Genomic DNA, 21,487 nt, shown 5'->3' with positions numbered 1-21,487 from the left:
CCAGATGAAACCCAAGTAATAATGAATTAGTGTACAGGGCAATGTATCTGTACTCTGAGACCCAGCCATATTTCTGCTGCTTCTTCATCGCTAGTTTTGAGTGTTTCCCTTTAGGTGAAAGGGCTGTTATATAAGATTCTACATCATTTCCTCTGTTTCTCAGAACTTTCTATTCCTGGACTTTTGCCACTGTCTCTTCATGGCTATTCTCTGCTCTTCCAGGAGATTTTGCCAGGAAATAAACACAAGGAATGCTGTCTGGATGGTTCTTACCAAAGGAGTAATGGAGAATTTCTAACTAAGCTCCTTCTCCTCTTTTGCTGCTCTCAGGATGCAGAATCATAAAAATGTTTTACTTTGGGGCACTGCTGTAGCACCACACAGCTCTTATAATGAATCCCAATACATAAACACAACAATGCATAGACAACCAGTCGTGTCAGAGGGGAACTTCATGGTTATGTACCACTTTCTCTGCTTCCTGATGTAAGGGCAGCAAACACGCTACTGCAGAAAGCCTAAGGGGGGCTAGAATCTTTCTTGGCATAAAACCAAGAGTAGGAACACCACTTGTAATTTGATTTCTTGCTTGACTGGATCACTTATTACATTTCCTTGTATTTTTGAATTTGTGTATATTATTTATTGCATTTTTATTCTGAATTGCTGTCAAAACAATCCAGTTAGGATGCAATAAAATCCACCAACTCAATAGTGAGTGATAAAAGCAATTGTCTTAGCTTGTAGGTATAAGCAAATGCTATTTATCTGTTTAGCACTGTTATCTCACATTGTTTTGATCAGAGTTCTCTCTATGAGAACAATAAGGTGGGAATTTTTTCCTGTCTGGAGTGTCAAATAAATAAGTGTTGAAGACTACATCCTGTTAAGTACTTAAAAGCCTGGATATTTCCTTACGTTTCCTACATTGTACTCCAGCTTCCATAATAGCGTGCTTAGGAGAAAAGGCATTCAACTGGAAGATCTGAAATAGCATTTTAAAAGTGCAATTGCCATTCATTTGTTTAATTTAGCTTTTTTTTTTTTTTTTTTTTAATGGGAACAGAATAAAGAACTTACATGAAAAGTCTCTGAGAGGCTACTGTAAGATCTTTATGTCGAAATTGCATTTTACCTCCTTCATACCTTCAAAGGTGTGATGTGTCAGCCATGAGCTTCAGTTATCCACCTCCCGTCAGCAGAAGCAAATAGAGGTGTGATATTTCATGAACACATAATAATTTATGTACAGATACTTGCAAGAATGAACACAGGGTATTCTGTAAGTGTTTATTCTGTGGGGATCTCTGAGCCTTGTAATTTCATACAGCTCTGAGCTGATTTAGAGGTGAAAAATAATTTGGGTATCAAATGATGCATTTTCTCTCTCTGATATTCTCTGGATGAGGTAAAGATATAAAGACATACAGGCAGTATAAATGCTTATATACAGTTAAAGCAGTGTTATTTTTTTTTCTCTGAAGTCAAGATGTAGGCTGAAAGATATTCTCGATTCGTACTAAGAATTCGGTGCAAAGTCACCAGTGTGAAATGCTAATTTATTTAATCCTTTTTCGTGCCTGGGGACACATAAATGCCTGTCCCAAAGAGGACAGTGACCTTGTATGTCACATCTTTCACTGATGTGAAAGCTATCTCACATTCTGACTTGTCTACTAAGCTCATGCCTGCCTGCAGCGAACACCCCCTTACCTCAGGGGTACCCCATGTAATCAAGTGTTGCAAGCCAAACTGGAGATGCTGCAGACACCTGCTGATAGAGCACCTGACTTCTGGCAAAACTTTGTAGCTCACAGGTGAGGCATAACCCTAGTGAGAAACAATGCTCTGTCTCAGATAACGAGCTAGAATTCCCTGGTCAGGCATGAATGGTCTTCTGCACAGTTAGAAAGAAAATCTTCTGAGAAGGTTTTAATACCGATTATATAATGTTAGTCTCTATACTGCTCTATGTTTCTTTAGAGAAACATCTTTGAAGCCCTTGGTGGAAAACACGAGCATATACAGTTTGTGTGCTATGTGAGGAAGCCCACACATTGATTTGTCAGTTGATGTCTTAGGGAGCAAATTTGTCAGGATGTCTATTGTCACCTAGGCACAAAAATCTGTCCATCCTGACTTATGTTGTCTGTGTAATCCCTTTTACAGTGAGGGTAATGAGGTGCCAGAGATGTGGTGGACACTCCATCACTGGAGACCTTCAAGGCGAGGCTGGATGAGGCCCTGGGCAACCTGATCTAGCCGCACATGTTTCTGTTCATTGCAGGGGAGCTGGACTAGATGACCTTTAAAGATCCCTTCCAACTCTAAGGATTCTATGATTTCTGTAAATTTAGGATGCTCTCCAAGGCTATTCCCTATCCTAGGGATGGTTTTGAAAAACAAATTCTCACCAGCATTAGCCCAGGTTAGCCTGCTCACTGTTGTATTCTTGGAGCTACAAGTAATTTTCACAAATGGAACTCTTACTAAGATTTTGAAACAAAAGCCAGTCTCAGCTTGCATATGCCTAACAGTATATATGAATATCTACCATTTGCACCAACCTTTGTGAGACCACAACCTGCGCTTATTTGTGCCTTATCAACATCTAAATTTCAGCTATTACAGAACATTGCACATTAACCAGCCACCTGCAGAAGCTCATTTTCCATGAAAGACTCCAGAAATGCAGACACATTTGTTTATAAATGCCTGTATGACCTCCTCCAACATTTAATGCCATCCAAAATTACAATCCTTATGTTCATTGATCACAGATGGAGATGCAGAGATTGATACTTGTTATGGTGTGTGGCAAAGCTGAGGCTGACTCCTGGTGGACTGTTCCAAATTCTGGATGTATTCTTTGCTAAATGCCTGTGCCACTGCTATTTTCTCTGAAGAGAACAAAAAGTTGTTCTGTTTTTATCTAGTGTTTTGGAAGTTTGAAAACAGAATAATGAGGAATTTCAAAATCTCAAGCTTCCTGCTTGATTTTGTTGTGGTTTTTTTTTTGTTTGTTTGTTTCTAATTTATTTTTTAGCCAGTGAGGCTGTATGTGTTTCAGGAGATGGGTGAAAAACAGTTTTCCATCTGCCCCAAGTACTGTTAACATTCAAAGCAGAGGTCTGATCATATTCTTTTATGTTCTCCCTGTTATTAGATCAGTGTCATCTGAACCCCAAATGGGCAAAATTAGCATTATCAGTTTTTTTCTGGGGATTTCCAGTCCCAAGGCTGGAATTCTGCAGAACAGACATTCACTGTCAAAGCATTACTAATAATTGTAGCCAACAAAGTGGTTTATGTCCTCTTATCTTCCCGCAGGATTCTAAGAAACATTAAATGTGGGCTGAAAAGGAAAGCAAATTGTTTCAATAGAACATTCTATCTCCACATTGGAGTTGTTAAAGGGCATTTAATTTTAAAATAAAAAGTCAGGTAATTCTTCAAAGCGTAAACGTTCTCTGGCATTCAGCTTCCCACACCTGACAAGCATAGGTTAAAAGACATAATCACTATAAGCAGCAAACAATTGTGCAGGCTGGAAGTAATCACACAATTTGTCACTTTAAAGCCCACTTGAAAACTAAAAGCTCCAGGATTCTTATAACTGCATTATAAACAATTTACCATCTCTAGCTTATTGCTTCAGCCATCTTTTCTTAAGCTGTTTCCCCTTCTCTACTCTGCAGCTCTTCCTTTGTGATGTGCAGGATGTGTTTTTTTTCTTCCAGCTTGCAAAATTAACCCTACAGAAAAGGAAAAAAAAGCATCTAATCACTGTGTGGTGTTTTGTCCTTCAGCTCAATCTCCTCGAGGTCAGATAAACACTGATGTCAGCACCAGGGAGGCTGTCCATACTGTCCCTGGTTTGGGGAGCAGGGTGCAGGTTGTCTCTTTCAGCAGCAAGCTATTAGATTAGCTCAGCTGTGTTACAGCACCACAGCTGGAGATGTCAAAGCTGATCTTAACCTCTAGCAAAACAAGTGCCCCCAGTCTGATTCTGGCAGCTTTTGCTAGTCAGTGGCTTGCTGCTGTTTGCAGTTTCACTTTGGTCAGTCCCACGTTTCCCCAGAGAATCACAGCTCAGTGTAAATGCCCATCTGTGAGCTGCCTTCCAGCTGGGACATCCTTCTCTTTTTGACCTAGCAGAGTGTTTGCAAACTGTAAATCTTTCCTTATCCGCAATGTGTTATAGCATGGAACTTCTGCTCTTGCTGCTTTCTTGCTTTAAGCTTTTGTTAGGCTTTCACTCCACTTCCATAGAAAACATCCTTTTCAAGTTCTCTTTTGGCCATTTCTTTCTGTGACGCAAGCTAGATTGTTTTAAGTCATTTGGTCCAAGCATTTCAGGCTGGCTTACAAGCCTTATATCCCCGGATTGAGGACTGCTCAGAAACTGAAACTTATTCCCCATTAGTGTCTCCATCTCAAATCCCCCAAGCCAGTCAACTAGCCAGAAGCCGAGCAGCAAGATATCCCCAAATCAGCCGATACCACCAACAAAAAAAGAGCACAAATCCCAGTGTCTGCACAGTCTCCACTCCCTAAATTGATCTACCTTGAACAGATTTAGAACTGATGAGGGGTGTGCAGGAGAAGCCTGTTGAGCAGGTCAAGCATGTTGGAGCTGTCCCCTCTGTGCCCCAGAAGCAGGTTGAAGCTATGGGAGAGCAAGGACAAGCCAGCAGATCTGTGAGATTCTGAGAGGCTTGTATAGGCACAGGCTGGGCTCACAGGTGTGCAGCAGGGGTTCAAGTGGATGTGAAGACTGGCCCCAGGGATATCAGCAGTCCCCAGGCAGTGAGCAGTCCTCCTTTACTTTTTCATGTTCTCCAAGACCTCAATTATACACACAGCTCAGCTTTTAGGTTTGTATCTTACCTCAAAAATGCCTCCTGCTGCTATCCTGGACAGCCAAGAGATTTACCTGTGGCTTCTTTGTGCTATCATAGCCTACAAATCCACAAATGCTTTAAGCTATTCTAAGCCAGAAATGATACCCAAAGCCTTCTTTATGCCACATTGCCCCTTCACCTACACAAGAAGTGCCTGGCTGCTGTGAACTGTAGCAGAGAACCTGCTTTTTTAGGCCCAGTTATGACCCATATTAGTTGTCCCCATCATTCTCTGCCAGTTCATTGAGCAATTGCACCCAGGGCTGTGCTGGCACAGAAGGGCAGGTGGAGCTGGATGTTCTCCTGGGCACACAGCTGGTTTGTACTGGCCTGTAGTGATATCAGGGGTAGCCTTAGCTATGTCTCCACAGTGCAAGTCTATTGAGTTGCTCTGAGCATCCTGCTGGGACTGCCCAGTGACCTTTCTGTCCTCTTCAGCAGATGCCCACACTTCAGAAAAAGCACACTGCAGGATCCCTCCTGTTCCACCGTCCTCTGTGGGTAATAATTACCTGCATGTCTCACTGTGCTTGGCAAGGGCAAATAACCCTATAAGTTCCCTTCTACTTACAGCTCTCTCTGCTCCACAGCAATTAATGATTTCTTTCCAAAAACTGCCACTGACCAATTGATTAGTATAATTAAGTTAAAGTCAAAGCAATTATTTCTAACCTTGTGTTTTAAAAATTAATTTGTACTGAAAACCTGTCTATCTTCCCAACTTCATCTATTGCTTTAATGACATACATTGCAGAACTCTTCTGTCTGATCCTGCCTCCTACAAAAGGTACTGAAATTCAAGTCCTCTTTTTGCAGGAGAAGGACATAGGCTTGCATCTTTTTTTAAATGATATCTTCTGATCCAGCCATGACAACCATACGTAAAACCTGAAATTTCAAGGATACAAACATCAGAAGTTGAACATGCTCCTACTGAGAAAATTTGGGATGTATGTTCCGTTGAGCATTTACTGATGTGATTCTACATACAGAGTACTTCTACTTCCCCAGTCACCCTGTAGGCTGCTAGGAGGTCAAGGAAGGAAGCAGCAGGCTGGAAGGTTTGTGCTGGAGCTGAGCTGCTCCTGGGGATGAGGAGGGCAGGGAGTCTGAATGCTGGAGCAGGAGCTGCACTAATCTGCCACAGGACAGGTGGCACAGGGCTTTTCTCTTCCTGCACTGAGGCTGGGGTTGTAAATAAATTACTAAAAACTAAGAAATGTTTCAAAGTTACCATGCCAGTGTAAGTATCAGCATGATGCCCTTATCACTTCTCTTAAGTTCCCTTCCCTTGCTATCTTCCTAATGTAACTGATACTCAGTTGCTTCATATTAGATTGCATAAAACCTGAGTCCGTGCTTTCCTATGTTTTTGACTATGAAAATACGAAAGCCTTTCTTACAGCTCAGGCAACATCTAGCATGGAAGATCTCAGACTGCAACTTCAGACAGTAGGTAATACAGAATCCTGCATTTATATCACCTTCAATGCCAGACAGATTCATTCAGAGTCCATTTGGTGAGTCTGGATGGACAGAAAGAGTAATTCCAGGGCAGAAGTTGAATTTTTGATAGCTACTCAGGTAGAAAATGTTACAGAGAGCAATTTATGCTTTCTTACAATCCTGACACAGCGGTTTACTTCATTGTATGATTTACACTCTAGAGAAAAAAAAGTAGCAAGAGTGACTCTTCTCTCAGATCCTTTACTTTCCTCACTGCAGATTTCAGCAGCTCTATTTCCTAGCCCGATTTCTTACTAACTTGCTAGAAATATTTATCTGCTTCAAAGAACAGAAAGTAAAGCAATTAATCCTCTTCCTTCAGGAAGCCCCTGCACTGCTACCCTGCTTCCTCTGACAGGCTCCCTGTTGCTGCACCTGGGACTTCATCAGAAAGCTGTTCTGACATTTTCATTCTGGTATGGCAACTCCTCATTCAAACATACAGAATATCCATCCTGCCTCTGGGCTCAGGCTATCAATAAGTGTTATTGGCTCAGTAGGCATTAAACTTATTGTTTAGAAGATGGCTCCCCAAAGGCCCTTTAACCATCACTTTTTGAAGATAAGCAGGCTATCTAATTTTTGGTAATGGCATAAATGTGTGTGAAATGCCATTGCTGCCTACAAAACATAGAGAAGGAAGGATTAAGACATTATAATAATTAGAAGTAGAATGAAAAAAAGTAAAGAGAGTGTTGCTTCATACTACTAGACAGGCAAAGCAAGTCTACGAGGGTACTTCAAACTGAATCCTACAAAAGCATTTATTACTTATGCAGCCAACAAGGATTTATAATTGCAGAATAATTCACTGAATTATAGTTAACACATACACTACATTTCCCACAACACTATAAATCCAAATTCTACTGAAGTGTGAATCTTGAGATTTAGAGCTGCTATCTGTAGTGTATATATCATTTATACTTTATATCCTGATATGGGGATCCCCCTTGACCTTGAGCAAAGGGCATACCACGGCTTTAATGGAATATGGCAACACTTTAAAAAGCAGTCCCCCACAGAATGCAAATCTGGTTGAGGCATTTAGGGGCTTACATGCCATTGTATATATTATCTGTTTTTATTTTGATTGAGGAGCACATCTGCAGCCACAGGAAAGCAAAGAGTTCACTGTATTTTAAAGGTTAGGAGGTATTTTGGACTAAGGAAACAGACTTCTTTCTTCCTTTCACATATGAGAATTTCATAGCAAGGCTTACGGATGTCCATAGCATGGAGACCAAAATGCTGTGGACTCACTTTGGGGAAATATCTGCAAAAAAAAGAAGTATGGGATGGGAAACAAGGGATGCAGCTAAGGAAGCCAGAAGCAACAGGATATGGCACTATCTGGGGGAGAATAGCTGGTAAGGTGCATTTGTCTCACAAAGAGCCAGAGCACTTTTCCACCTGTTCCAAGATCTCTGAGCAAGGCTGTCTGTGGTTGTGTGCCCTCTACAGCATCTGTGTGTGTGTGGAGTATGTTCAGAAATTTATTTTCCTCTTATATAATCAACTGCATGTTGCTACATGTTTTGTCAAATTAGCTCCCGTGACTGAATAAATTACTAATTTGTAACTTTTTATAAAGCAAGCAAAGACAGTAGAAAGTTCTTGTTCTGACAGTAGGTGAAGAAAAGTTCTGTAGAAATGTTGGATGTCCTATTTAATAAAAAGCTTAATAATCTCTGTAACTTAAATAGGGTGTAAGAGAGAGAACAGTAGCTAAGTTCCAAATTATGATAGCCTTTACCTTGTCAAATCTCAGAGAGATCATTACTCCTGGTAAGGAATGTAATTATTCTAGAGGTTTACAAAATTGCTCAGCAGTATGTCTTATTTTTGTTTTATTCATAATAGTTCAGAAGTCATCTCAAGGCATCTACCTCTCCAAAATGGGTATGCATGTGTTCTGTGTACATCACACTGTGCTCCTGTGCTTTAATATGTGGTGAGAAGTATGGCTTTTTTGGCTCATTAGCAGCTGTAATGAGTATGTAGTGCGTGCACATACCATCCATGAATCTGCTGTTTGAGGTAAACAGAAGTCTGGCAAGCATGCACGATAATTGTTTGTTTGATGGGGAAAAATGGTGATTTTTATTTGCATTTTATTTGCAATACAATGACAACTTTTTTTTGCAGAAGTTCATTGATACATTCCATGTGCAAAAATAATTTACACTTCTGTCAAAGCACACGCATGTGTACATATATATATATATATATTTACTGACACTGAGGAAGATAAATGACAGCTTGCATCCACTTTATAGGGCAAGAGAAAGGAGAAATATAGTGGAAATTGTCTTGCATTCATGTCCAAAGCTGTGATCTGCAATCCTTTTTGGAACTACCATTGCAGATAGAGTAGCTAGGACACTTTGTTTTGTGTCTACTTCAAAAAGATCAATGTGCCAATGAGAAAAAATGAATCACATGCAATGAAATCATATGTAATGACAGCTAGTAACTCTTCAAAACAAACAAAACATTCAAAAAAGCAGACTGTGAAAATAAAAGACATGGAGGAAAAAAAACAGAAGCTGAATGTGTATTAAAAACTCCACCAAAAAAATTTTGGTGATGCTTCTGTAGGTAAAATGAGAAAGGCAGATATTCCTTTTTCATCATCTCACCCTATGTTGAGAATACCAAAGGAGAATTCCCACTGGCAGCTGAATACACGGCAGCCCTTGTCATCTGGTTCGTAAAGCACATCAGCATGCAGCATAAAATACAGGGACAAACACCATGAGGACCTGCTTTACACAACACTGTGCTGGAGCCAAGGATTAACGCATGCAGAGGCTGAGGTGACCAGCCCAAGAAATGAGAGGAGAAAATATGGGAAAGACTACAGTGAACCCTAGATATAGGGCAGGGACAGGCACCCTATTGAGTGGTAAAACCACCATGTGTGCACATGTGTATAACCACTCACTGGGTGTCTTTTTCTTTTCAATCTTCAGGAAGAGGCAGCCAGAGTTCTCGCCCACCAACCAGTGTCCGTCGGCACATGTGCAGCTTTGAAAAACCCCACACTCCAATGAATGTGTAAGAGAAGCTGCATGAAAAAAGAGTGGTTTTACCCCTTGCTTTCTCTTTCTCATTGGTTTATCATGTCTAATGATGGGACAGATGTGGTGCATGCCAATAAAGATGGGAAATTTGCTTATGTCCCCTGTTTCAAACAATGCCTTAGTCTGATTATCCAGATGTGGTGAAGAGGATACTCAACAACTTCTTTGCAGCTTTTACTTTTTTTTTTTAAGTCACTTTTGTTTGTAAATGCCTACAACTTTGTATATATATGTATATATATATATATATCTGTTTTGTTTTGTTTTGTTTTTGTATTAATTTTGTATTCTTTTTTTTCCATTTTGCCATCTTTTTTTCTTTATAGTTATGCGTGGAGGTGAAATTTCCCTGCATGCTTTAAGCAACAATCTAGTGGCTGTCTCATGGCATAGCTCTTGCTAACTGGTTTGGTTAGTGAGCTGCAGCTGCAGATCCAGCAGAAGGAACACAGAAAACACTGGTTTGGTGGCATCGGAGAGCAGGGAAATGATGTGCAGGCACATGTAAATAAAAGCTGCAGAATCTGACCCAGGAGCAAAGAGTTGTTTTAACATATCTCTAAAGAAAAGCAGATAATTTTTTGCTGTTACAGATTTTGAAAGATGTTCAGATTCTGAATATTCTCCATTCAGTGAACAGTAGCAAAGTGTAGTCAATCCAAAATAGAGGGCAAATACTGCCATCTCTTAAACAAACACAGATTCAGTGAAGAAAACATGCTAGCTGTTGCAGAAACAGGAAGGCCTCGCCCCATACTTTCCAGAACAGATTTATGATCCTCTCCATCTGATAAACTGCAGATGTGAAGCACTCCTGGTCCATGCCCCAGGGAAGGTTGTGCAGTGATGAGGTGGAAATCTGCCGCTGAGACACTTACCCAGCATTTACAGCTCACCTAGTCAGCCACAGAACACTGCAGCCCCATATCTATCTTTGCAGGCTACATTACTTGTGGGCAGGTAACAATTATGTTAATCCAGTCAAATCTGCTCCTCTGGTTCACAGATCAGAAGAAATACATGCATTATATCATATACTTGGTGTAGTAACTGGGTTTGCCTGCCTAAAAGACAGTGTAAGGAGCAGTATAAGCATTCTGTTGTTGGATAGAAGTTGCCATTTTCTGATGTGGAGAAAGTGGTGCAGATTTTCAGGGCACAGACTGCCAGTTATCTGTCTGCAGAAATGGGTGATGAAATCTGCGTCAAACCTTTAGGAAGGAAAGAAAAATGAATGCAACAGATTGTATTCAAAACGCGTGGATACAACGGTTGAAATTCCTGAGCATGGAGAAGGATGAGCTGTTTGCCTACTCTTTGCATGGCAATGCTTGGGATTTTTTTTTTTCAAAACAGAAAAAAAAAAAAGAATCCTCATCCACATGATGTTCTAAGAAACACTTCTGGTGCATCTCCAAGCATTCAATGGGACTTCAAACACTTGTAGTAGTTACACAGAAAGTAAGGCTTTAAAAAGCAGCTGACCCTTTCAGATCTGCTAAGCACGGAGCTTGTTTTGTCTTCTTCCCCCTCTGCTGCCCTGATACTTTCCCCTCCCTCCAGCTAGAGGATGTATTCAGAGGTCTGGCAGCACTGCACTGCAGTGGAGAAGGGTGCATCCTCCACCAGGGATGCCTGAGTTCTCCATGGCCAGGCAGCTCGGCTGAGCTATATAGTCATGCAACTGGCATGGCACCAGCTGTCCATCACTGCCACCTGACCTCATGGCTGAGCCTCAGTCAGAAGATCTGGAGCTCATCAGTCAGGATTTCCTGTGGAAGCCCCATGCTTTGCTGCCCAATGTGCTAGAAATGAGCAAGAGTGTTGCCTTCCAGTTTCAGGCAGACAGGTGTAGGGACCTGAAACTCATTGTTTAGATATACGCAATACTTAGGATTATTGTGTTAAGATCAATCTCCATTCTCCGTATGGTCCTGTGGATGTCCAGAAATGCAGAACCATAAAAATACAGAATAATAACAACTGATCACCATAATAAAAATTTCAGAAACATCAGCTTTGAGTTCCAGGGCTCTTTTCTTCTGAAGTCACAGTTATTGCCATGGAAACTTTCAGATACAACCAGAAAACCCACAGCCCTGATATGCTGGTTCATCTCCTACAGCATATTAGAGCTATAGAGCTCTACATCACAAGTGGGGTGTCTTGTGACTAAGCTTCCTGTGGCAACTTTGTTAACGTTGCTTTCAAAGCATTGCCCTACTACTATCAGTATGTTAAAGTAAGTCTGATAGCTCTTTGAGTACTATTTTAACTGTTAGCAGTTTATTTTATTATCTATTATACCATTATCTATTTTCTGGGTGATGGTGAGAGAAAGACCACAGTGACTGCTAGTGCTATAAAACTGCAAGGGCTGCAACTTTTTGGCAGTAAACATACAGAGCAACAACTGGGAATTTTCTGATAGAACTATTGGCTAGGAAACATGATGGATTTTCAGAATAATTTTCACTTTTATAATTTTCTTAAGATTCTGACTGTGCACGTACATATTATGTGAAGTACCTTCTATACCCTGTGTTAATTCTTTCTCAGATATTTGAAAACCATTACTGGGTTGTTGCATCAAACTGAGTATTTTCAGCTGTTTCAGCTTTCTCTCAGACACTCTGATCTGTTCCTTATGTTGTTTTTCTTTTTGTTTTGCTGTTGTTGTTGCTATTCTCCATATAGCACTCAGTTAATCAGTATCTTCCTCATTAAAAATGTGGTTCTTACAGAACTACAGAAAGATTACAGAAAGCAAGGAGAAACTTACCACCATCTTAATTAAAATTAACCTACATTTAAAGGAAAGTTATTTCCTGTAAATTCCCAAAGGAATCTCTGTAGCATGGGTACTTTTGAGTGGGGAACATAAAAATTTGTTGGTTATTAAGCTCTAAGGTCATTAAATTTGTTATTTAACAGCAGTTCTAGATTCCTTTCTGCAATGATTCTTTTGAAGGAATATTTTGGAAGGGTGTTGATCATCACAGCCTGCCAGTCCTACATACTACTAGGTCTTAGTTACACTCACATAAACTTATCATATATTAATTTAATTCAATCATTTTCTTCCCATGCTCCTAAGCTTTCCAGGTTCCTTTGCACAATACACAGTAATTTTCAGTTTTCAAGCTGTATTAGCTGTGTTTCTTTCCAAGCCTGTCTGAAAAAATGTTTCACTTCAGGTATTGTCAACGAGTGCAATGCTGAGAATTTATCTTCAAGCATGCAGCATCAGGAACATCTTCAGATAACAGAGATGTACTTCTCTACTGATATCAGAGGATCTATGACACCAAGCATTTCCTTTGCTCTAATTTTGAAGTCCTTTAAAAAAATCACAATTCAAACCAGTAAGGTGTATTTATTTAGAATATTTATTTGTAAGTAACACCAAAATAATTTTTTTATTTATTTATTTTTTTTTTTAAATTTTAAGAGCACCTTTTAAATAAACTTTTATTTGCAGGTTTTTGATCTTCATTTCTTGAATTCTGCAATAATTTCTCTGTGGCTTGAGCAACTGTTCATTATCCTGAGTTTTGTATTATCTATTAGAATAAGTTCTTTTTTTTCAAGCAACATTGCAGTAGCTATTTGTTATTCTATTGAAAATACTTAATTAATAGTTTGTGACCTGCAACTCTGCTCTGTAATCTGGGGTCATTCTCATATTGCCAAAGCTAATAGAGCTCTGCAAATATATTTCTTCGAATTATTTGCAGTAATTTATTTTTAATCATTTTGACATGACAGAAAAAGCAACTTCCTGAACCAAATTTTTCTGACCTAACCCAAAATCCTGTGGGTAGGATCATGGATCACATCACAGCATACTCAGGCTAAATACAACTTCTAACTCCACTTTACAGTATGCATGTTACCACTGAAATTTGAAAAGAGAGAAGGAAAGTCAAAAGTCAGCAAAAAATCATTTATCAGTAGGGTTGTGTATATGAGAAAGCCCATGTGTGAGTCAGATTAAAGAAACACTTAACTTTTGCAGCAGAGTAACTAAGGAAGGAATAACGAGGTAAGATTTACTTGACGTAAGGTAGAGGCAAGGCAGGGGATTAGAAACAAGGCCATGGGCTTATGCCCACCCAGCCCACAACCTCAGGTTTCACCAGGCTCTGCCTCTGCGACACACTCTGACAGCGTTGTTTTCTCCTGCATTTTCTATATATCTGCTTTCTGCATGCTGCTTCCATAACACATTTAAAGTAGCTCTCTAATTAACATAGAACATTTTGTCCCATGTACAAGGGAAACAATTTCTTTTGCCCTAAAAAAAAAAAAAAAAAACCCAAAGAACAAAACAAAACAAAACAAACAAACAAAAAAAAACCAAGGAGGGGAGAGGCAAGGAAAAGTTAGTTCAGTCATTTACATTTCCAGAAACACCAGTGGGAGGTTAAACTTTGCTCTAATTACACAGCACTACAAAAAGAGTTGGAGTCAGACTATGAGAACTACTGCAAGATCCTCTTATCACTGACGTGGAGATTACATTGTAAATAGACTACAGCTGAAATTGTTTGTTATTTTGTTTTTTAAACAGCCCGTCCCCTTCTTTGTAGATGATAAAAAGCAATGTTTGTCTGGCAAGAACCCTGAGCACATGTCAGATTGAGAGTGTGGTAGGAGATGACTCTCTCACTCACTCTTGGGTGAGAAACAAAGAAGTTAAACCTGGGTTAGGGAAAGAGGGTTAGGGAAAGAGCTGAGTCCCTGGAAGCAATGCTAGAAAAATCAGGCTTGCAGGAACATGTTAGCGATGTGCCCAGGTCTGCTAATGAATGATGGAGCTGCCTGCTGCTGCTTGCTAAAAGGCCCTGAGGAGATTATCCCCTTAGTACAGGAGAAGATCACTAACCTGGAGAAAAAATAGTTCCCCTCTTTAACCAAATTACACACTACTGTGGCCTTACTGAAGTGCACGGATGCTATGATGGAAGAAACCTTGAGACAGATGCAAAACACCTACAGTGTGCTGCAGTGGAGGTACTAACCTTAAATTCTAGACTAATATGTTTGAGTCCTGGGAGTGGTAAGGTTGCAGCAGGGCAGAGTTCTGCTCAGGTTTATTCCTGCTGCTTATATGGCTGCAGAGCTGAGGAAAGCTAGTTGTTTCTTTTTTGTAGGCACAGTAGGAACTCCCCTGCCTTGGGAGGGCTGTTTGGGCTGTCAAAGCTAACAAAGGCTTCGTCCCATGTGTTTAGATGGGGCTTTTCTTCTTTTTTTTCTTTTCTTTTTTTGTTCTCCTTCCCTACTTCCATAGGTTAACTATCTCTGTATGAATGTGTGGGGACAAACTTACATGTGCTGATTCCTAGAGCATGATTTCAGGGGTAACAGTGCCACAGTGTGTGAAGGGTAAAACATCATTTGTTGATTGGGAAGTACCTGACACTGACCTCATCTGGTACCTGATCAGGTATTTTAGGCTTTGGTTAGAACCTAATTCCTGTTGACAAAATCTTTTGCTTTTTGTTACATTGTGTTTCACGTCCCTTCCTTAAATATTAGTTCCATAGAAGACGCCACTAGGTTATCTTAATGCCTCCTTCCAGCTGTGGCATTTCAAACAGTTACTGTAGTGATTACAAGAAGGTAGGTTTGGACAAAGCTTCAGTCTGTGAATGAAATGAAGGGAACATATCATTTCTTCTGTAACCTCTTCTGCTGGTTAAGTGCCACTGTTGCTTTAAAAAAAATTAATCTTATATACTTGCCCTCTAAAGATAATGTATGCAACTCTGGCATCCCAAAAGGAAAGACAGAATTAAGCGTAACAGGTCAAGAAACTTCCCTTCCTTTTTGTTCCCAAAGACTGCTTGACTGCATGCCCAGCTGTTTCACGCTGGCAGTGACAAGCAATACATCAATATGATGAGGAACCATTTCTCAGTGTGTGTGTTCCTGAAGTTAGATTCACTGAAGTAACCTGGGAGTGCTATTCAATTTAACTCTTTTGTGTGATGTCATTTAAAGATTTTTTTTAATGCATGAAAAGTTCAAGATAAGAGACAAAAGATTCAGCCTCATAGCTTATAAAGAACATAGTTCTCTACACTCTGGATCTCAGGCTGTTGCTTCACTGGTGAGAAGGGATAGGATCAAAGAGTTGCATTGACTAGTTTACATTAGAGCACTGACTCTCAGAAATGGGGCAATCACCTTCCACCTCAGGTGCATTCAGTCTCTAAGATATGAAGAAACTTTTGCCAACCTATGGCCGAAGTAAAACATTTTCGGGGCCTTACCATATTAGGAGGAACCATCTATTGTGTGAATGTTCCCAGGCTTGATATTGCACCAAGGAAGACAACAAAGTCACATTCCACAGGCACTAGCAGGATCAGGACTTTCCTTTCTTCTTGTGTCTGAACTCCAGTCTAGAACAGTCCTACCCATAAGCAAGTGTAGGATTTGGGGCAGCTGGAGACTCTTACAACAAACAGTGAGCCATCTAAGAAGCTGTAGGCATGTCCTCAAATGAGGAATAGCTGGGCAGGAATATTCTGGATTACTGCCTCAGATTTGGACATATCAGTTCTTTTAAAGACTTCCTGCAAGCAACTATTAATATCAGAAATTCTGGCTTATTTTGTGTCTATAGTCATGAGCTGAAAATATCCAAAAAGGAACTACTCTGGAGTCATCTGGAGAAAGGTTTGTAAAGGTTGATGCATGTATTAAAAATGATGCTTTGAATTGCCAATGAAAAATAGCAATGGAGTTTCTCATGGTTATCATGTATCCAATAAAAATTCACACAGCAAATGTATTTGTGCCTATGCCCCTAAAATACATAAGCACTAGACAAAGCTGTGATTAAAACTGAGAAACAGTAGCTAAATTTCATGTGTGTTCTTGCCTATAGAGAAAAATCAAGCCTATCTTGTATGTTAATAGAAGACCCAACAACCTATTTGGACATCTAGGCTAGGTGTAAAGATTTAAAGAAATAATACTTGGAGTGTTACACTGGATAATCACAACTGCAAACCTTAAGATCTCTTGAGACTCTATGGAGGTTGCTACCAGGCACTAAGTCTGAAGTCTAAATCCTATAGGTATTTGTATAATGGTTAGATAAAGTTAAGAAAGGTAAATAAATGCATGCCATACATGAAACAGGTTAACTTGTACTGGTTAAAGCAAGAAGACACCTCATTTCAGCTCCTCACTGGGCACAGAATGCCACATTTTCAATATCCTGAATGTGATCCAGCTTGGTACTCTCTCCTGACTTCGTATGGAAAAGCAGCCTTTCCCACATTCTACGTGACAAAAAGCTTTAATTTTTACCTTTTGCCTCTAAGACTTCTTCCAAAATAAGTGTGACAATCACTTAGCAAATGATGACCATACAGTCAGGATTGACCTGACCGCTTCACACCAGTGAACTGATTCCTGTCAAACCAATATACAGTTTGAGTCTGAGCTTTTCCAGCCCCATCTTTACATTTTTCCTAGATGTCAATTAATGTCATTCAAGGTGACTGGCCTTTATTTCAGGATACCAAGCATTTTTCTTGCATGTTAAATGTTAATTCTACTCAAATGTGTCAAACTAAGCAGAACTGCCAGCCAGCTGCCCAGCAAGATAGAGCCCATGTATTTCCTGGCACTGTGGTAACAGTCTCAAATTCATTGGCAGGTTCACATTGCAGGGGCACAACAAGCAGAGCAAGTTGAGAGAGAGAGCTGGAGTGAGAGACTGAGGAGAACAGTAATAGAAAAGAGATTTCCCAGCAGAAATCTCCTGAATGACCCCATTGAGAGCCACTGTGGCTCTAAAGCTGTTTGTCACTGGGCTATCAGAGGCATGGCAGGCAGAGGCAAGACACTTCAACAGCACTAGCTTTCCTTGCACAAAAAGCTGGTAACAGATAAAACCCGATTAAGTGGTTTATTCATGTGTGGGAATTGTAGTCCCAGCACAGTTTGATTCAAGTACAGCTGTTACCTTGGGCTCGATTAAGTATGTTATGGAGAGTGCTACAGAAGAAACAAGTCATAAAAGCAGAATCTGAGTAAAGGGGAAGAAAATGATCTGAATAGGAGGAGGAGACAGAGGTAGCAAGTTCCTTAAAATAACAGCACTTGCTTTTGATGTAAAATACAAAATCTTGGAAATAAATTTAGATACTAAAAAGGTGGGGTGAGGTTGGATTCAAAAGTGAAATGATGCACCAGAGCTAGATACAAAATGGTAAATATTGCAAAAGTGGACTTAGCTTAGGAGCCTACAGGAAGTCATCAAGTTTTTTCAGAGAAGACTTCTGCAGTATTTGTGAGCTACATAATGAGCAAAGTACAGTATCAGAGCACCTGACTTATTTTCCTCTCTATGTATGAAAGTTTGCAAATCTTGGTACGTTAAAATATTATTTTAAAACTCATTCACGCCCAGTAGTTAGACTCCTTCTCTTATCTCAATGACACTTCAAGAAAATGTCATATCACAGCTCTTTTTGATCAGAACTAAAGTGCTTCTCAGCCTTCATTCTTATCTTTTCATTAGTCACTATAAAGAGGTTAGTTTCTTCAGCTGGGAATTTGGTTACTTTGTTTTCCTCCACGTGAAAGCTCTAAACACAAACAGGTTCTACTGACTACACGCTTTGGGGAGTTATGAATTTTTTAGATTGGTATGTTCTTGTGAGCCAGTTCCCACTGAGATGGTGAATCACAGGTCCGGAGTCTGAAGATGAACATCACAGTTTGGGTCTCCCTCAAAGCTCTTTTTTTTTTTCTCTAGCATTATTTACTGTTCAGCAAAGAAGTGCCATGTTATTACATACATTTCTTTTCCCTTTTGCTAGTTTAACATTTATCTGTGTTGTCCTAATTTCTCCCAGTTACCACAAAGTTGGCCAATAATATCTTTACAGAATTCAACTAGTAATTATTAACTCCCTGAGAAACAGAAGTGCAGGATTCACAACAAGAAAAGGCGAAATACTCAGAACATTGCAGGCAGTACAAAAGGAAAACAATCTTCTCTGGCGTTTGCAGCACCACCAGGCAGCAGTGGCTGTACCAGCCTCCCACCCAGATTGCCTTCCCCCTGTGCTGCAATCTTGGGGCCTGAAATGTAATGTTTTGTTTGTTTCTGCTCCCTGAGGGTTGAAACTCTGAGATAAGGCTGCTTCCTACTAATAATTTCAGTATTTCTCCTTAGCCTTTGGTTCCAACCTAGGTGATTCATATTATAATTTCTGAATGATTCCTACTACATGACCTGCAATTTAGTAATTGCTTGATCAACTGAAACACCACTCAGCTCCCACCAGCTGCTAATGAGAGACAGCTCTGCTTTGAGTGCTGCTCTCTAGAAGGCTCAGGGAAATGTAAAGGCACTTTCACTTTCTTTCACATTCTCCCACTGTGAACCTGACCCTCAGGTTCTCCTTTAGCCGTACACCCAAGTCGTGGAATCCAGTGTGGGATTTTGTTGGGATGTAGCCCACACGAGAAGTCAAGGCTCAACTCACCATGGTCATGTTGCTTGTTCCTCCACCCACACAAAGTAACCGTTTTATCCAACGTTTTATCCTGGTTTGTAAATACTGGTCACTGGGGAAGAGCTTGGTTCTGTCTGTGCAGCGAGAGATCCCTGCAGTGGCAATGTTTCCCAGTGGGGAGTACTGCCTGGAGACTTCGTTTGGACACTGGGTGGTGAGATGGAGCCTACAGATGCAGGTGGAGGAGCTGGGCATGCTGCTACCCAAGAACTGAAGGAGGCCGTGGGTGTCAATCGTTTCTGTCAATGCTAATTTGCCCCTAACTGTGAGGGGAATGGGGAATTAAAAGAATGGGTTACTAATGCTTCCTCTTGCTATCCTGAGTGTTGAAGGCTAAGGCTGTAGGTGATTTTTCTTCCAACTGTTTGGAAATATTTCCTATAAGTTGTGAAACAGGCTTAGTTAGAGCTCTTCTTGTGATGTTATTTTTCTTTTTCTCTGCCCCTCTGCAAGATGTAGTAACCAAACGTAGATAAAAAATGAAATAGCCAAGGATCCTCAAAGTCAGCCTTCCTATAGCCCTTCCTGTGGGCCGGGCTTTGCAGGGTGGCTGTGGGACACAAAGCCAGTGCCAATTGCCTCTGGCTGAAAATTGTTGATGTTAAAAGATGCTGTTGTTTCCTTTTGTAGTAGGTCGTGAAGAACTGGGTGGGAGGAAAGGGAGGCTTTTTAATGAGGCGTAGAAATCAATTACATAGGCTTGTTTGTTATATTGTCTGTGCCTGAGTAATGTAAATGCAAATAAACCCATCTTTATTTTATTCATAGTTCTAATGGAAAGTCTGTGTCATGGTCTGAACCAGGTGGAAGACAAGCTTCCAAGGGCGAGCACATGTGGCACAGACTCTCAGTGCATGTGAAGAACCAGGAGACAGGGTGCAATCAGACAGCCGTGATCAAACCCCTCACTAAAAGCTACCACGGCCAAAGCAAGAGCCTGACTTTTACCGATATGAGCAGCAAGACTCTGTACAACGTGGAGGAGGAAGAAAATAGAGAGCCTGTCCGCCTCAACCAACCTAGCAGTCCCTCCATGGTGGTGCATAGGCGGGTGGCAACCACCCCACCCTTGCAGGCTGCAGCGGAGGAGACGTGTCTCTTCCTGCCCGAGCAGTCCTCCAAGGACCTGCCCCTGCAGCCCCGCTCTCTCATGGAGCAGTTGCAAGGGGTGGTCAACAAGCTGGCCACTGGCATCCCTGACTTCAGTGCTGTCCTCCCTGCACCTGGCTCAGGGAACGGCGCGCGGCCTCCCCAGCAGTCACCCCTGCTGCCTCTCCAGGCAGCTGACTTCGGCGGGGAGCCCCTGTCTCCCCCAGCTGAGGAAGCGGAGAGTGAGAAGCTGAAGCTTATTCAGGGATACGTCTACGAGAAGAGCACAGAGGACGAGGAGGACGAGGAGGAGCCAGCGACCAGCAAGCTCACCCTGGACGACTCACCTGCACTGACGCCTCCATCCCCTTTCCGGGATTCGGTGGCTTCAGGTAGCTCTGTGCCCAGCTCCCCTGTGTCAGAGTCAGTACTCTGCACACCTCCAGACGTGAACTATGCTTCTGTCATCCTAAGGGATTATAAGCAGAGCTCGTCCACCCTATAGAGCATGGATGCTGCTGCGGGAGATGTGGCTCAAAGGACTTTGGTAGCTGCCCGCTGTTAGGGCCTGGGGAAGTATATCCCCGGGGTGGCAGAGAAAGAGTGAAGAGCAGAGTCATACATGACAAGAGCATACATACATGACAAACTTTATCCTGCACTTAAAGAATAAAAAAGAACTAAGAAAAAGAAAAAAAAAAAACCAAACCATTCTGAGGGCTTAACATTCTCTATCTGTGAAATTATTGTACTTTGAGCAAATGATAGGAAAAACAAAGCACAAACCTAATGGACAACTTCTATAGCAAAAAAAAAAAAAAAAAGAAAAAAAAAAGAATAAACACACAGGAAAAGAAAATACACTCAGTCACATCATCTCTTGGCAGTGCTTGAAGAGGACTCTGGGAAGTGCAAACTGGGAGAAGTCCTTAGCGTGTATGGTGACTGCAGCCTGCCTGCTGTGCCTGAAGGTCCAGGAAATGGAAGGGGCAGTGTGGTGAGGTGGAGCAAAACTGCCTGTGTATGAGATACAAATGCATAAATCATTTCTTGGTTTCTGCAGGTGGTATAAATGCATAACCTGTTGGGGAGAGGGGACCTGAGATAATGTGAAAACACATGGCTCTTAATGACTTTTGTTGGAACAGTTTGTTCTTTGTACGAGGCTGCTTTTTGGGGGATCTGGGCTTTTTTAAGGATAATTGTGAACAAAGCGATGAATATTACTAAGACTTGAGAGGTTTTTGATGACAGTCCTTGTTGTAGTTCTTGTAATATGATAAAGGCTTGGGAAAACTGCCCTTTTGTATACAATTGCAAACTGTGTTGGCTAAACTGTTACACAACATTTACT

General features: G+C 40.9%; 1 protein-coding gene across 3 annotated transcripts in view; it reads left to right on the top strand.

The window, feature by feature from the left end:
• Positions 1-20,638, top strand: part of GRM1 (glutamate metabotropic receptor 1) — a 173,635-nt gene extending 152,997 nt beyond the window's left edge. Inside the window, exons 8-9 of one of the 3 annotated variants that reach the window (XM_042885451.1) lie at positions 8,274-8,312; positions 9,386-9,446. In XM_042885451.1, the coding sequence (XP_042741385.1) occupies positions 8,274-8,312; positions 9,386-9,446 (100 nt within the window). Of the gene's footprint in view, positions 1-8,273; positions 8,313-9,385; positions 9,447-19,812 lie in introns of those variants that run through there. The other 2 variants (XM_042885441.1, XM_042885459.1) reach the window with 2 other exon arrangements.
• The last annotated feature ends 849 nt before the right edge of the window (positions 20,639-21,487 follow it).

This window comes from Lagopus leucura, unplaced genomic scaffold, assembly GCF_019238085.1.
Source record: "Lagopus leucura isolate 7727_CA_CO unplaced genomic scaffold, USGS_WTPT01 Super-Scaffold_73, whole genome shotgun sequence".
NCBI classification, from domain to species: domain Eukaryota; kingdom Metazoa; phylum Chordata; class Aves; order Galliformes; family Phasianidae; genus Lagopus; species Lagopus leucura.
Note: the sequence above shows the minus strand (reverse complement) of the source record. Positions and strands in the feature narration are given on the sequence as shown.